At 33.9% G+C, this 15,967-nt stretch overlaps 1 protein-coding gene across 1 annotated transcript; it reads left to right on the plus strand.

Annotated features, from left to right (window-relative positions):
• The first annotated feature begins 7,673 nt into the window (after positions 1 to 7,673).
• On the plus strand, positions 7,674 to 8,600 carry LOC123611700 (olfactory receptor 5K1-like). Its single transcript, XM_045503814.2, has one exon. The coding sequence runs from the start codon at positions 7,674 to 7,676 to the stop codon at positions 8,598 to 8,600; it is 927 nt and encodes a 308-aa protein (XP_045359770.2).
• Positions 8,601 to 15,967: the final 7,367 nt, after the last annotated feature.

Raw genomic sequence — 15,967 nt, forward strand, 5'->3', positions numbered from 1 at the left:
TTTAACAGTTTTTCCTCTAATGTCATTTTTCTGTTCCAGGATTTAATTAAGGATGCCAATTTGCATTTAGTTTTCATGTCTCCTTGGTTTCCTCCAATGTGACAGTTTCTCTGTGTTTCCTTGTCTTTCATAATCTCAGAAATACTGGAGGACTCAAAATATTTTGTAGAATATCTCTAAATTTTCGTTTGTCTGGTCTCATGATTAGACTCGTGTTATGGATTTGGAGGAAGAATATCACAGAAGTGAGAAGTCCTTCTCATTCTATCATATTGGGGGTTCATGATAGCAACATAACTTCTTACTAATGATGTTAATCTTGATCACACTAAGGTGGAATCTGCTAGGTTTCTCCACTGTAAAATTTATTCCTGTTCATACTCCATTTGTTAGAAACAAGTCACTAAGTCCAGGCTACACTCAAGGGAAGAGGTACTGTGCTATGTCTCCTGGAGGGAGGAGAATCAAAGAATCTGGAAATATATTAACACCATCCAGTAATTAAATATTTTGGGGAGACTATAAAATATGTTGTTTCTTCTTGAAGTTTTGCCCACCACTGGGTCTTGCCTAATAATTACTACTTTGCATTCTCACAGCAATTTCCTATTTCCCTGATTATTTTTATATTATTAATTAGAAAGTGTAGCTTAACTAGATATAAAATTCTAGGCCCATACATTTTTCCTTAAGTTTATTGAGAATGCTGATCTACAGTTATCTTGTTTTATACATTGCTGTTGAGATGCCAATCTGGTTTCTTTTCTTTGTAAGTGAAGATATGTAGATGGAAGTGCAGATAATTTTCTTTAACTTGAAGTCTAATAGTTTTACTAGCATGTATCTTGAAGTTCACTTTTCTGGGTCAATTATCATAATTATGTTTCAAAATGTATGTTAACGTTTTCTCGTTTTCCCCAATTTTTACTTAGATTATAATTTCTCTTCCATTATTTTTTCTTTTTTAAGGACTACAATTCTGTTTGTGTAGCAGTCTGTTAATTTTTACAGTATCATAACTCTTAATTCTTTCTACCCCTTTAAATGTGTCACTTTCATTCTTTTAATCATTTCCTTTCTTCTCTTCAATGGCCCTTTCACAGATAATAGAATCCCTTGCCTCTTGAGAACCTTGTAATTTAATTTTAATTTCCAAAGTGATTATGTCTTTTTCTCCAAATCTTTTCTACATTTAGTCAGTTATCATCTTATGTATTTCTTTTTCTCCATCTCTGTTTTGGTTTTAGAATTTTTGATAAAAGGTGTTTTTCCATATCTACAAGAGTGCAGGCTGAGAAACTGTAAGAATTTTTTTCTTTCTTGCTGTTGTTTTTCTGGAAAGAACTTTATCAAATGAAACACTGTATTCATATTTTTAGTTTTCTCCTTATATTGGTTTTGTGGGGATGTAGCCTGTAATTTTTCTGTTTATTTTGAAATGACTATTTTTCCTCTGGATCGGTAATGATAGATTATCTAGCAGGGGTAAGGATATACTACAGGTTACTAAGTTAATAGTTTTGGAGCACTCTGCTCTGTTGGTACAGTATACTACTTCTTTAAAAGTTCATCTTTGAGAGGTAAGGTTAATTGTGCCATCTGACCTTGTGATTTTTTGTTGTTGTTCTGTAGCAACTTGTTTAATTTGAGATACCCAAGAAACAGACTCTGAGATGGAGATGTGCATGTAAGAAGCTTGTTGGGGAATGACCTTAGGCTCAATACTTACTGAAGAAATGAAAGACGTAAGATTGATTAAAGGATATTGAATTTAGTCACAACAAAGACCTTAGCCAACCCATGGAGAAAAAGAGGTTTGGGATGTTCCTTCAAAGTTTCCATGCCTTAAGTCAGGGGTCTGGAATTTATATCTTCCGCAAAACAGTCATTGGATGCCTCAAGTAAGGAATTTGACCTTCATAAGACATTTATCTTCAGCTAAGACTATTTCCTAGAAAAGGACTCAGAAGAGAGGAGTCATTAGCACTCTTACTGCTGTGGAAATAGGTAGGATCTAGGCTGTAAATCACAGATCCATTATTGGCCACCTATTATACTGCTCAGAGCTTCTTATTTCTTATAAGTTCTGGGAAAGCCAGGATTTGGGTCTTGCTCTTTTTCTGGAGAACCTTACAAGATAGTTAATTAGACACCTGTGGTTTCAACTGTTGCAGTTAGTCTCAGAGTCACACTAATATCCATCTTTCTCCTCTTGACTCCTTTCACCTTTGTCTAATACCTCTGCTGCACTAGGAGAGTAACATGGGAGGATGATCCAGAATTAAGATCCCCAGGGATCTGAGCCTTTAATCACTATGCCCTTTTCAGTCCTGGTTGTTACATTTGTCTACCATCAAATTTATGCAAGGGAGTACCAATGAATGCCTATGGATCACCTGAATACAGTTCAGGTCTTGTTATTCCAAGCTTCCAGGCTTTTATCATGTGATTCCCTCATACTAATTCTTCATATGCTTTGCTTATGAAGTCCTCATGTACCTACAAAGTTCATCTGAAATGACACTTCCATTTAGAAATCTTTCTTTTTTTCTACCAGGTCACCACTCACTTCTTTCACCATATTTTTGTATAACATACTTATACTTTTGTATATCACATCTTGAATTACCTGCTAGTTAGCAATGTGCCTTTCTAGTCACTAGATTATGAGCTTGTTACCGGAAGCATTTTTAGAACCTGCGAAGGTCTTACTCCCCACGCTCACATCCTATGCTCACTCTAACAATTCTCTTTTCTAATACCCTGTCTATTGCAATCACTTAAGGTTAAACAGAACTGAAATTTTAAAAATCAAAAAAGCACACACTAAAGATTGAGCTCAGTTTGTTGACAAGGGCCTAAAATATATATGACATAGTCAGTGACATGGTGACTTAAGTATATTTAGTCAAGATGTTTACAATCAAGACACATACAAGTCACACTTGAAAAAGTGGCAAATGCATTACAAAAACAGGTAAGTATCATGCAGATCAGGAAAAGGAAAAGTCAACTTAATTTAAAGGACTTAGGACAGTCATCAAGGAGGAGGCCTGACTGGAGATCAAGAATGAGTAGTACTGAGAGGAAAGACAGTGAGAAGAAGTTGTTTCCAGTGAGGGAAACATGAGCAAATTAATGAAGCAGGTGCACAGAGGAACAATGAATGGATGCATATGGCCACATGCCTTGAAGTGAGAGGAAGAAAGCAAGGTGACTGATAGGTAAGACACAGACAGACTGTGGAGCATCTGGAAAGCAAAATAAGGAAAATGGATTTGTTTGAAAACTAATGACTATTTCAAATTCTTGAGCAGGGAAGTATTTTTTTCACTAATTGAACACATATTTGTTGAGTACTATAAAGTGTGACATATTATTCAGGGTGTTAGAAACATATGAATGAACATAACAGAGAAATCCCATCCCTCTTAAGCCAAATGCTAATGGTGGTTGGGAGGGAAGGAGTGACTGATTATAAATGTACTAACAAATGAAACATAGCATATTGAAGGTGATCAGTGGAATGAAAGGGGAAAAAACAAAGTAAAAAATGTAAAGGCAGCTGGGGTAAACTAAAAAGAAAGGAGAACCATCTCAGTAATTCATATGTGGTAATAAATAATAATATCAGAGTTTCCAATGAGGTTTTTGCAGGATATCGGGACAAACCCAACTCACAGAGTAAAGCTGATGACCCTGGCTGAAGCTACCACACTTTTGAGTCTCTTCTAAAAATTCTAATTATCTTTCATAAACTATTAATTCCTCCAGTAAAAGGCCAAGTTAACATGAGACTGTTTTTTGCTCATTTTAAATTTATGCAAAAGTAAACAGAATTTTAAAATGAGGTCAGATACATAATAATCAGCAAGGTGGTCATCAAATAACCTGACCTTAGTGACCTTAGTGAAGGTGATTTGCTTTAACCTTGTTGTCTCACAGGGCATCTTTATATGTGCAGGGGATTGACTCTCCCCACAGAAATACATGGATATCAGTGCCGGGAAATCCCTTAGGATTTGATGGAAAATTTTAACTGTGCATTGTAAGGAACATAATTATTGACTCTGGCCTATTAGTAGTCTCCTAGATTTTCCTTCTTTTAATCCCAAATGTCTTAGAGACCAAAGTTTATATTCTGAAATTCTATGAGACCTAAGACCAAGAAGCAAACATAAATGGCTACAAAATATTTTTCAGTGGAATCTAGGTAAGGGAAGTATTCTAATTAATTTTTACTTTTAATATTAGAGTCCATTATTATGTATTCATCTGAATTATTAAGCATCATTTTGTTGCTGTTAGAGTTCAACTACCCAAGTTATCTTTCTAGCTCTTTTCAGAACCAAAGGCTATGGGAAACTAGGATTAGATTCAAACTGCAATTCATGCTGGACTTTTTTGATTAAGGTGGAACTTCAAAATAGGTAAGGACACAAAGTAACTTTGTTCAATAATTTAAGCATTTACACTGAACATTTTTCTGATTTAGCTGAATAATTAAATGGCTTATTTTTAGTATTTTAAAACAAATAAATAAATTTTTCATTTGGGGCCTTTACTTTGATGTTTTGATTATGGAAAAATAAAACTATTTTGACCATAGATTTATATGATTATATGACCATAGATTTATATGATTTATATATAGTCCTAGTGGATCACTAAATAATTGTAGAGATTGGCCTTTTAAAGGAAAACAAAATTAATTTTCAAAAATTGTATTAACATTTAAAGAGTTTTATCTTCTGAGTGTTTGAAAAACTAAAGTATAAAGGTAAGCTTACTTTTATTATTAGCTTTTAATCTACTGAGATATAATTCAGAAAATCTTATAATTTTCTTAGAATCAGAAAAATAGTAGAAGAGTCAACTCAGATGAAAGAAGTACAAAACAAACAAACAAAAAACCTATTTTGAGAGGGTATAGTTCAGTGGTAGAATGCATGTTTAGCATGCACAAGGTCCAGGGTTCAATCCTCAGTACCTCCATTAAAATAAATAAGTAGATTAAAAAAGGAAACCTATTTTTTGATTAAATATATATACACAGTATTATTTATCATAAAACACTGTGTAAGTTTAACATATATCACATGTAAGGATTTGGTACATTTGTTTATGGTAATACAATTGTCACATTTGGTACATTTGTTTATGGTAATACAATTGTCACTGTAACATTAATTAGCACCCTATCACATCACATAATTGTCATTTCCTTTTTATGGTGGGAATAATTAAGATCTAGTCTCTTAGCAGTCTTAATGATTATAATAAAATATTTTTGTCTACATTCACTATACTGTGCATTAGATTCCAAGACTTATTTATCCATTAATTTCAAGTTTGTTAAACAACTTAACTCCTATTCTCTCACTCCTTATCCCCTGGTAACCACCATTTTACTGTTTTAATGAATTTGGCTTTTTTAGATCCACATGTAAGTTACATCATACAGTATCTGTCTTTCTCAATCTGACTTATTTCACTTAGCATAATGTCCTCAAGGTCCATCTATGTTGTTACAAATAGCAGGGTATCATTCTCTTGGCTGAATAATATTCAACTGTGTGTGTGTGTGTGTGTGTATACCATAGTTTATTGATTTATTCATACTATGACAGGCACTTTGTGTCTCTGTATCTCACCTATTTTGGGTAATTTTGCAATAAACAGCAGAGTGCAGATATCCCTTTAATAACTTGTTTTTTTCCTTTGAGTATATACCCAGAAGAGTAACTGAGGGATCATATGTTTTATTTTTAATTTTTTGAGGAGCCTCAATATTATCCATAGTGGCTGAACCAATTTACATTCCCACCAACAGTGCACAACAGCTCCCTTTTCTCCATATCTTTGCCAATGCTTGTTATTTCTTACCTTCTTGATGATAGGCATGCTGATGGATGTGAGGTGGTATCTCACTGTGGTTTGATTTTCATTTTCCTAATGATTAGTGATGTTGAACATCTTTTCATGTACCTGTTGACCATTTGAATGTCTTTTGGAAAAATGTCTTAGTTCTTCTGCCCATTTTAAAATCAGATTGTACTTTTACTGTTCAGTTGTATGAGTTTCTTACATATTCTGGATATTGATCCTTAATTTTTAAATGATAAGTTTGAATAATTTTCTCTGCAGCCTCTTCTTCAAAATTAACAGATTCAATTTTTAGAAGAGGTCAACAGGATCATTGGTAGGACCACCAAAGAGGTCATACCATACGATATCACTCATATGTGGAATCTAAAAAAAAAAAAAGAAAAAAGAGGACACTAATAAACTCATCTACAAAACAGAAACAGACCAGCAGACATAGTAAATAACTTTATGGTTACTCGGGGAAAGGGCTTGGGAAGGGATAAATCTGGGAGTTTGAGATTTGCAAAGGTTAACCACTATATATAAAAATAGATTAAAAATAAATTCCTTCTGTATAGTACTGGGAACTATATTCAATATCTTGTAATAACCTTTAATGAAAAAAATTATGAAAATGAACACATGTATATGTTCTTAGAATCAGAAAAATAGTAGAAGTCATGTGTATGACTGAGACATTATGCTGTACACCAGAAATTGATACATTGTAACTGACTATACTTCAATTTAAAAAAAAGATTTAAAAAAAGAAGAGTCATTGATTGGACACTGGAAACAAGTTCACACATCCTAGCTCACTGGAGTGGAGGCAGAACTGGAATCAAGACTGGTTTTTCCCCACAGAACTGTACAGCTGTTATAAGGAGTATAAGTCAGTAGTTAACCTCAAAGTGCTAATAATTTAATAAGGAAATTGTCTACTCACATATAAAAAAGAAATGTGGATTATACATAAGGAGTTCTAGATTGTGTTGAGTATGAAACATGCTTGAAAGTAGAGAAAATGGAGATCAGTGTAGTCTGGGGCATTTAATTAAATTTTTAAAATTTTCATTATTTATAAATTATGTTTTATATAAAGAGGAAATGATTTAGATATACGGGCAAAATCAACAGAAATAATCACAGACAGAGTCAGTGTTTATGGAAATGGGTATGACACTGGGAAAAGGAATAAAAGAGTTGATAATCAGTGGATATGTAATTCCTCAGCTATCCAGGATTACTGTTTTTAAAACTGAATAGCCCTCTCCTTAATCTTACTGATCTTCAAGCAATTCCTAAGATACAACTTTAACATATCTATTGTACGCATTTTTTCAAACAGGTCCTCCACTGGGAGAGTATATGAAAACCTTTTGCTCAATGAAAAAAACACGTATATAAAGAAAAAATGATTTTAAATTTATTTTTAAAAATCTTTAATATAAATACTGACATTGAACTTATTTAAGAATACTGAACCAAATGTGGGTACCCTAAATTTGGACACTATGCTTATATAAATTCATAGAGACAAACTTTTCCACCATAAGCATCCTCCCTGGAATTATCAAAACAGTCTTATGAATCCTGAGTTTCAGATTTGAAGTCATAGAGGCTGACATGTTAGGGGAGCAAATGTGCCCTAGAGTATGTGTGTTTGTATCAAAGAGACAGTAGGAGAGGCTAAAGAGAAAGTTCCTCTCCTTGTTGTAAAAAGAAAAATTTGAAAATAAAATTATACACGTTCTAAATTAGAATCTTTTATCTCCATAATTGTTATCTCAACAGACAAAGTAGAGATGACAGAGGATAACCACTCCTTGACAACAGAGTTTATCCTCACAGGATTCACAGATCACCCAGAGCTGAAGACTCTTCTGGTTCTGGTGTTCCTTGCCAACTATCTGATCACTATGGTGGGGAATCTCGGCCTGGTGGCATTGATATTTATGGAAAGTCGTCTTCACACACCAATGTACATCTTTCTTGGTAACCTCGCTTTGATGGATTCCTGCTGTTCCTGTGCCATTACTCCCAAGATGTTACAGAATTTCTTTTCTAAGGACAGAATGATTTCCCTCTATGAATGCATGGCACAATTTTACTTTCTCTGTCCTGCTGAAAGCACAGATTCCTTTCTCCTGGCAGCAATGGCCTATGATCGTTTTGTGGCCATATGTAACCCACTGCAGTACCACACCATGATGTCAAAGAAACTCTGCATTCAGATGACAACAGGGGCCTACATAGCTGGAAACATGCATTCCATGATTCATATAGGCCTTCTATTTAGGTTAACGTACTGTGGGCCCCATCAAATCAATCACTTTTTTTGTGATGTTCTTCCATTATACAGACTCTCCTGTGTTGACCCTTATATCAATGAATTAATGATATTTATCTTTGGAGGGTCAATTCAAATCTTAACTATTACCATAGTAGTAATCTCTTACCTTTTCATTCTTTACACGATTTTCAAAATGAAATCCAAAGAAGGAAGAAGGAAAGCCTTATCTACTTGTGCATCCCACTTTCTCTCTGTCTCAATATTCTATGGTTCTCTTCTCTTCATGTACATTCGACCAAATTCAGTTAATGAAGATGATAAAGATATACCTGTTGCTATTTTTTATACTTTAGTGATTCCTTTATTGAACCCCTTTATTTACAGTCTAAGAAATAAGGAAGTAATAAATGTTATGAAAAAAATTATGAAGATGTCATAATGTTCTGAAACAATTATCATGCTATGTGGACAACTGATTTTGATTTGATTAAAACTCTTTTCAAAACCAAGGAATAGTGAGAAAGTAGAAAATCGTAACTTGATACATAAAGTAATAAATTATTAACACATGAGTGCTGTATGAGTCAGATAAACAAGTTCAAAAAGGAGTTATTCTGCTAAAGCATATTTCAAAATCTAAGTTACTAGGTTTCATTAGGGGTGAACTAAATAATTATTCTTGATGTCAAAAATTGTGTCACAGTGTAATTAGTTCTACAGTTCTACCCTTTACTATTCATTTCAGAGTACAATGAGTTAACAATTTTCAGCAAATCCAACAAACCCTAGGAATAGAAGTCATTATAAACACAGGTTGCCTCCACTTAATATTGTTGGCAAATTTCTGCAATCTGAAGGCATAATCTAACAAATTCTTCTGTATCACAAGTTCTCAAAAATTAATCCCTTCTTGAGCAACACCATATGACAGAAGTAAACTATATATTTCTATTTGAATCTCAATTTTGAATTTAAGAGATTACATTTGAATATGAATTCATGCACAATACATAACTTCTAATCAACAACACTTTCTTCTTTATTGTTAGTTAATTTTCTATCAAGTCCTCTAAAACAGAGTATCTGAGTAATTGGTGATTTATTAATCTGTAGTTGAACATGCTGCTACTTATATTGACATTCCTATATATTTGATATTTTCATGTAGTTTCTTTTGTTTGGTAGTCCAGCATATATGACAGTGTAATTCCTGAAGATTTTAGTTAAATAAAAGTTTTTTTTTTTTCTCTCTGGTATTAGTACTTGAATTCCTTGTTATTAGGAATACCACTAACATAGACTGATTTCAGTGAAAAGTATTGATATAAGCATAGCACTAACAAAAAGTTGGAGATGTTGTTCAAACATAAATGAGGCAGAAAATATTGCAAATTACACATATATAAACAAAAATATTTATTGATCCTACATGTGCAATTAAGAAAGAAAAAAATAATTTACTGAGAACCTATTACCTGTTAGGCACTAGGCTAAACCTTTCATATATATTAACTATTAAATAGTTAGACATGATTTTTCATGCTTTTCCTCAGTAAAAATCTCATTCTTTAAAATATTGAGGACCTTGCCCAAGTTTGTCCAGGTCATCTGGATTGAGCCAGAATTTGAAATAATACTGCATTTTCCCCACATCCTTGGGAGTTCAGAAAGTGGAGATCCTTGTAGCCTGGGATATTCAGTCTTAAGAGCATCAGAAGTAAACTGTGCCTTAAAAATGGGAAAAACTTTCTGATATTTGGAGAAAAACAGTAACGGGCATGACCAGAGTCAATGTTTATGGAAAAGAGTGTGGTACTGGGAGTGGGGGATGATGTAGGTGACCCATGGGACAGAGTCAGAAAGTTGACAAAACTATCAGTGAGAGCTGTTGGTGAATATGGGAAAAAATGTTAGAAGGGGATCAGGTTACTGAGAATCTTAAACTCCACTCTAAGGAGTCTGAATTTATCTTACAGGAATCAAACACTGAAGTCTTCCTGGAGCAGAGTAATATGATTGTATCTTTCAGAAACCTGATCTTGCAACTTACTGGAAAGAGACCCGAAGCAAGGAAACTAACTTCAATAATTAATATTTTAGGTGAAGAGAACTGACACTGGAGAATACTCTAAAAGGAGAGGGGTGCACAGATATGAGCAAAACTTCAGGAAAAAAATAGTAAATTGTCATATTGGATAATAAAATGAAAACCTATCTTCTTCCAGTGAATTTCAAACATGTCATAACTGATTTCATAGCAGCAACACTTAAGAAGGTGCCTAAGACATTTGGCCATTCAATGAATATTACCTTCAATATTATGTTTTTAATATAATTATGGAAGTAAATATATAATAGGCTTACTATTTTTATTTTTGAATTGAGTTGAATAAATTTAGTATTTCTTGGTTTTAATTTCTAATATTATAAATACTGATAGATATAACCCATACAAACAAAAGCTCTTTAGGGTCCTAACATTTCACCAGCAAAAAGGAATACAGATACAAAGTTTTGAGAAGCTCTGAATTAGATGGATGTTGTACATCCTGTATCCAACACCTATTAGTGGACATTTTTAGTTATCTGACTTGCATGCATTGATTTAGTTTCCCTCTTCTAAGGATAACACAATTTTTGTTAAGTATTTCTGCACCACCTGCCCCTAAAACTTAGTACCACTGAATCCCAGAAGTCTGTTACGGGAATAGTATGTGACTTATTTCAGGCCAATGAGAAGAAGAGGTGATTTTCTGGAAGTTTCTGGGAAGTATGTATCCTTTACTTTAAAAGAGATCCATGAAAAAGGTAGCATTTCTCCCTCTAAACCTCATGGTTTGTGGATATGAAATCCAGCACAGCCTACATCCATTTTGCCACCAAGAGGGAAAGTAGCCTGGAGATGAAGTCAATATACAAAGGAGGGCATAGCTGAGCAACTCATTGGGAAACTGACCCAGAGGCACTGGAATAAACCATTCCTTTGCATAATCCAACAGACCTTCTTACTATTTTAGCTTATTTGGAAAAGATGCTTTATTTGCAACTAAATAAATTAAACATAACTGATATATTTATGTCCCTTGCCTAATCTTTCATTTTTATATTCGTTTAAATTATCATTAGGCCTTCTTTAGCTTACAAATAACTTTTCAGCAGTATTCACTTAACTATTCAGCACATCTATTAAGACTTTTACTATCCTTACTAAATTTTAACTTCCTATAACCCCACTTATAAAAGTATAAAGGATAGACAGGTTGCATCATTTGTCCAAGGAAATACTAAGGTGGAGATCAGGAATCAGACCCAGGGTATCTGTCTCCTGAATCCATTTACTTATCCAGTAAGTCATATCATACATAACATAAAGAAGTAAAAGTAGCATGAGAGGATAACTTCCAAGAAGCTGAGTTGTTAAGTGGGCAGAGAGATAAGGCAAAGATGCAGGAAAGATGTGGATCAATAATATTTTCCTCCAAATTTATTCTGAAAATCTTCAAACCTATAGAAAAGTGGTAAAAATAATACAATTAATGGGTGTGGGTTTTATTAGCCAAGATTAAACAATTGTTAACATTTTAGCACATTAACCTATGTCCAAAAGTATATATAATATATTTCCTTCATTTATATGTACAAATATATATGATGACATAAAGATACTTTATGCATTAGTAGACACTGACATTCTTGTGGCTAAAGTAGGGACAAGGGCAGCATCAACAAAGAGTACATTACGTGCTCCAACCCCACCTACCATGCACCACAGCTCAGAAATGAGTCTGGAAGCCTCCATTCCAACAAAAGGGGAACAGACCTGGCCCCTGTCAGGGCTGTGACAATCACAAAATAAAAACGAGGCCCCGCTCTACAATGAGGGCAAGCTCTGATCACCACAATACCAGCCATACTCCCAATCAAAAGGATAGCAGCCAACACACATGGAAGAAAGACGTGGCAACCATTCATACTAAGAACAGCCCTCACAACAAAACTATTAGATGTGCACAGTCTACACAGGAACACTCCCACTTTAAATAAAAACAAACAAACAACTAAAACAGCCCTTCAAGACCACAGTAGATAATTGGTACTCCTAATTCCATAGATCCAGAGAAATATAAGTAAAATGAAGAAGCAGAGGAACTACTCTTAATTAAAAGAACAAGAGAAGTCCCCTGAAAGAATGATCAGTAAAATAGACTTCAATAATCTACTAGATCATGACTTCACAAAGGGGATAATGAAAGCACTGCAGAAAATAAGAGATTATTAATAAACCTGCAGAATACTATAAAAAGGAAATAGTAGCTACAAAGAGGAGCCAGTTAAAAACAGAAAACTCAATGGCTGAGATAAGAGCTGAGCTAAAGGCAGTCTAAAGCAGACTAGATAATGCAGAGGGATATATAAGTGACTCAGAAGACAGGATAACAGAAATCAACCAATCAGAACAACAGACAGAAATCCAAGTAAAAACTCATGAAAGAAATATAAAGGACTCTTGGGATAATACAAAGCATCCTGAGCTATGCATAATAGGGGTACCAGAAGGAGAAGAAAGAGAAAAGGGGATTGAAAAGGTATGTGAAGAAATCATGACTGAAACCTTCCCAAACCTAAAGAAGGAATCAGATATCCAAGTACAGGAAGCACAGAAGTTCCCCAACAAGAACCCAAATAGACCTACACCAAGACATATTATAATTAAGATGGCCAAAGTTAAAGATAAAGAAATAATTTTAAAGGCAGTAGGAGAAAAACAAAGAGTCAGTTACAAGGGAACCCCCAGAACGTTTCAGCTGATTTCTCAACACAAACATTGTAGGCCAGAAGGTAGTGGCAAGATACATTCAAAGTCCTGAATGAGTAAAAGCTGCAACCTAGGATAACTCTATCCAGCAAGGCTATCTTTTAGAATAGAAGGAGAGATAAAGAATTTCACAGATAAGCAAAAACTAAAATAATGCAGCAATACCAAACCTATTCTAAAAGAAATATTGAAAGGTCTACTCTAAATAGAAAAGAAGCAGGATGCTATAGAAAGGAGAAAACTATAATTGGAAATGCAGTAACTATAAGTAGTTGCAATACCATAAACATAAAGATGTAAAACAGGATATCAAAATCATTAAGAGTGGGAGAGGGGAGCAAGAAAATATGTAGATTTTTTTCCTTTTTTCATTCCTTTTAGGATGTGTTTGAGCTTATATGACTATCAGTTTAAAGCAAACACATATAGTAATGGGTTAATATACTTGAAAAACAGGGTAACCACAAATCAAAAGCATAAAACAGTCACAAAAAACCCCAAAAAGAAACCAAGATAATACAAAAGAAAATTATCAAACCACAAAATGAAAAAGAAAGGAACAAAGAGGAAATACCAAATCAACTGCAAAACTAAGTTCAAAATGGCAATAAACACATCTATCAATAATTACCATAAATGTCAACGGACTAAATGCTCCAATCAAAAGACATAGTGGCAGACTGGATAATAAAATAAGAACGCACAAAATGCTGCATACAAGAGACCCATTTTAGGGTGAAGAACACACATAGACTGAAAGTGAGAGGATTGAAAGAGATATTTCATGCAAGTGGAAATGACAAGAAAGCAGAAGTAGCAATAGTGATTTCAGACAAAACAGACTTTAAAACAAAGGCCACAAAGAAACATAAAGAAGGACACCATATAATGATTAAAGAAGCAATACAAGATGAGGATATTATACTTGTTAACATGTATGTACCCTATATGGGAGCACCTAAAAATACATAAAGCAAATACTAACAGACATAAAGGGAGAAATTGATGGGAACACAGTCACAGTGGGAGACTTTAATACCCCATTAACATCACTGGACAGATCTTCCAGACAGAATCAATAGGGCAATGGAAATACTAAATGACACAAAAGAACACTTAGACTTGGTTGATACTTTTAGGACATTACATCCTCCCGAAGCAGAATATACAGTCATTTCAAGTGTGCATGGACATTCTCTAGGATAGATCATATACTAAGGCACAAAAGAAGCCTCAACAAATTTAAGAGGATAGAAATTGTTTCAAGCATCTTTTCCGACCATAACACCATGCAACTAGAAATCAACCACAGAAAAAAAACGAAAAAAAAATGACAGCATGAAGATTAAACAACATGCTACTAAAAAACCAATGGGCTGATGATGAAATCAAAGAAGAAATTAAAAAATACCTTGAGACAAATGACAATGAAAACACAACCACACAAAACCTATGGGATGCAGCAAAAGCAGTCCTAAGAGGGAAGTTCATAGCAATACAGGCCTTCTCAAAAGACAAGAAGAATCTCAAGTAAACAACCTAACCTATTACCTAACACAATTAGAAAAAGAAGAGCAAACAAAACCAACAAAAGGAAAGAAATAATAAAGATCATGGAGAAAATAAATAAAATAGAGCTTAAAAAAATAGAAAAAAATCAAACCAAAAGCTATTTTTTGAAAGAGTAAACAAAATCAACAAACCTTAGGCCAGGCTCACCAAGAAGAAAAGAGAGAGAACACAAATAAACAAGACAAGAAAAGAAAATGGAGAAATTACAACCAATACCACAGAAATACCAAAAAAAAAAAAAAAAAGAGAAAGAGAGAGAGAAAGAATACTATGAACAACTATATGGAAACAAATTGGACAACCTAGAAGGAAAGGACAAGTTTCTGGAAACATACAGTCCACTAAGACTGAACCAAGAAGAAACAGACCACTTGAACAGACCGATAACTAGTAATGAAATAGAATCAGCAAATTAAAAACCTCCCTACAAAGTCCAGGACCAGATGGCTTCACTGGGGAATTCTACCAAACATACAAAGAAGAATTCATACTGATCCTTCTCAAACACTTCCAAAAGATTGAAAAGGAAGGAGTACTCCCAAACTCATTCTGTGAAGCCACCATCACCTATATATCAGAACCAGACAAAGATACTACCAAAAAAGAAAATTAGAGGCCAATAACATTAATGAACATGGATGCAAAAATCCTCAACAAAATATTAACAGAATCCAACGTTACATAAAAAAGATCATACATCATGATCAAGTTGGATTCATCCCAGGGACACAAGGATGGTTCCACATATGCAAATCAATCAACATGATACACCACATCAACAAGAGAAAGGACAAAAATCACATGATCATCTCAATAGATGCAGAAAAAGCATTTGATAAAATTCAACATCCATTTATGATAAAAACTCTCACCAAAGTGGATACAGAGGGAACATATCTCAACATCATAAAAACTATTTATGACAAACCAACAGCCAGCATAATACTCAACAGTGAAAAACTGAAAGCCTTCCTGCACAAATCTGGAACAAGACCAGGATGCCCACTCTCACCACTTCTATTCAACATAGTCTTGAAAGTCCTAGCCACACCATCAGGCAAGAGAGAGAAATAAAAGGGATCCAAATTGGAAAAGAAGAGGTAAAACTGTCACTATATGCAGATGACATGGTATTAGATATAGAAGACCCTAAAAGCTCCACACAAAAACTATTAGAGCTGATAAAAGAATTTGGCAAGGTAGCCAGATACAAAATTAACACTCAGAAATCAGTTGCATTTCTTTAAATTAACAATAAAATACTAGGAAGAGAAAGTAAAGAAACAATCCCTTTTAAAATTGCATCCAAAACAATAAAATACTTAGAAATAAATCTGAACAAGGAGGTGAAAGACTTATACATGCAGAACTACAAACCATTGATTAAGGAAATTAAAGATGACAAAGAAATGGATTGA

The sequence above is a fragment of the Camelus bactrianus genome, chromosome 1, assembly GCF_048773025.1.
Source record: "Camelus bactrianus isolate YW-2024 breed Bactrian camel chromosome 1, ASM4877302v1, whole genome shotgun sequence".
Classification (NCBI taxonomy): domain Eukaryota; kingdom Metazoa; phylum Chordata; class Mammalia; order Artiodactyla; family Camelidae; genus Camelus; species Camelus bactrianus.

What these genes read in the sequence shown, in the direction of transcription:
- LOC123611700 (XM_045503814.2), top strand. Translation starts at nt 7,674, where the DNA reads ATGACAGAGGATAACCACTCCTTGACAACAGAGTTTATCCTCACAGGA.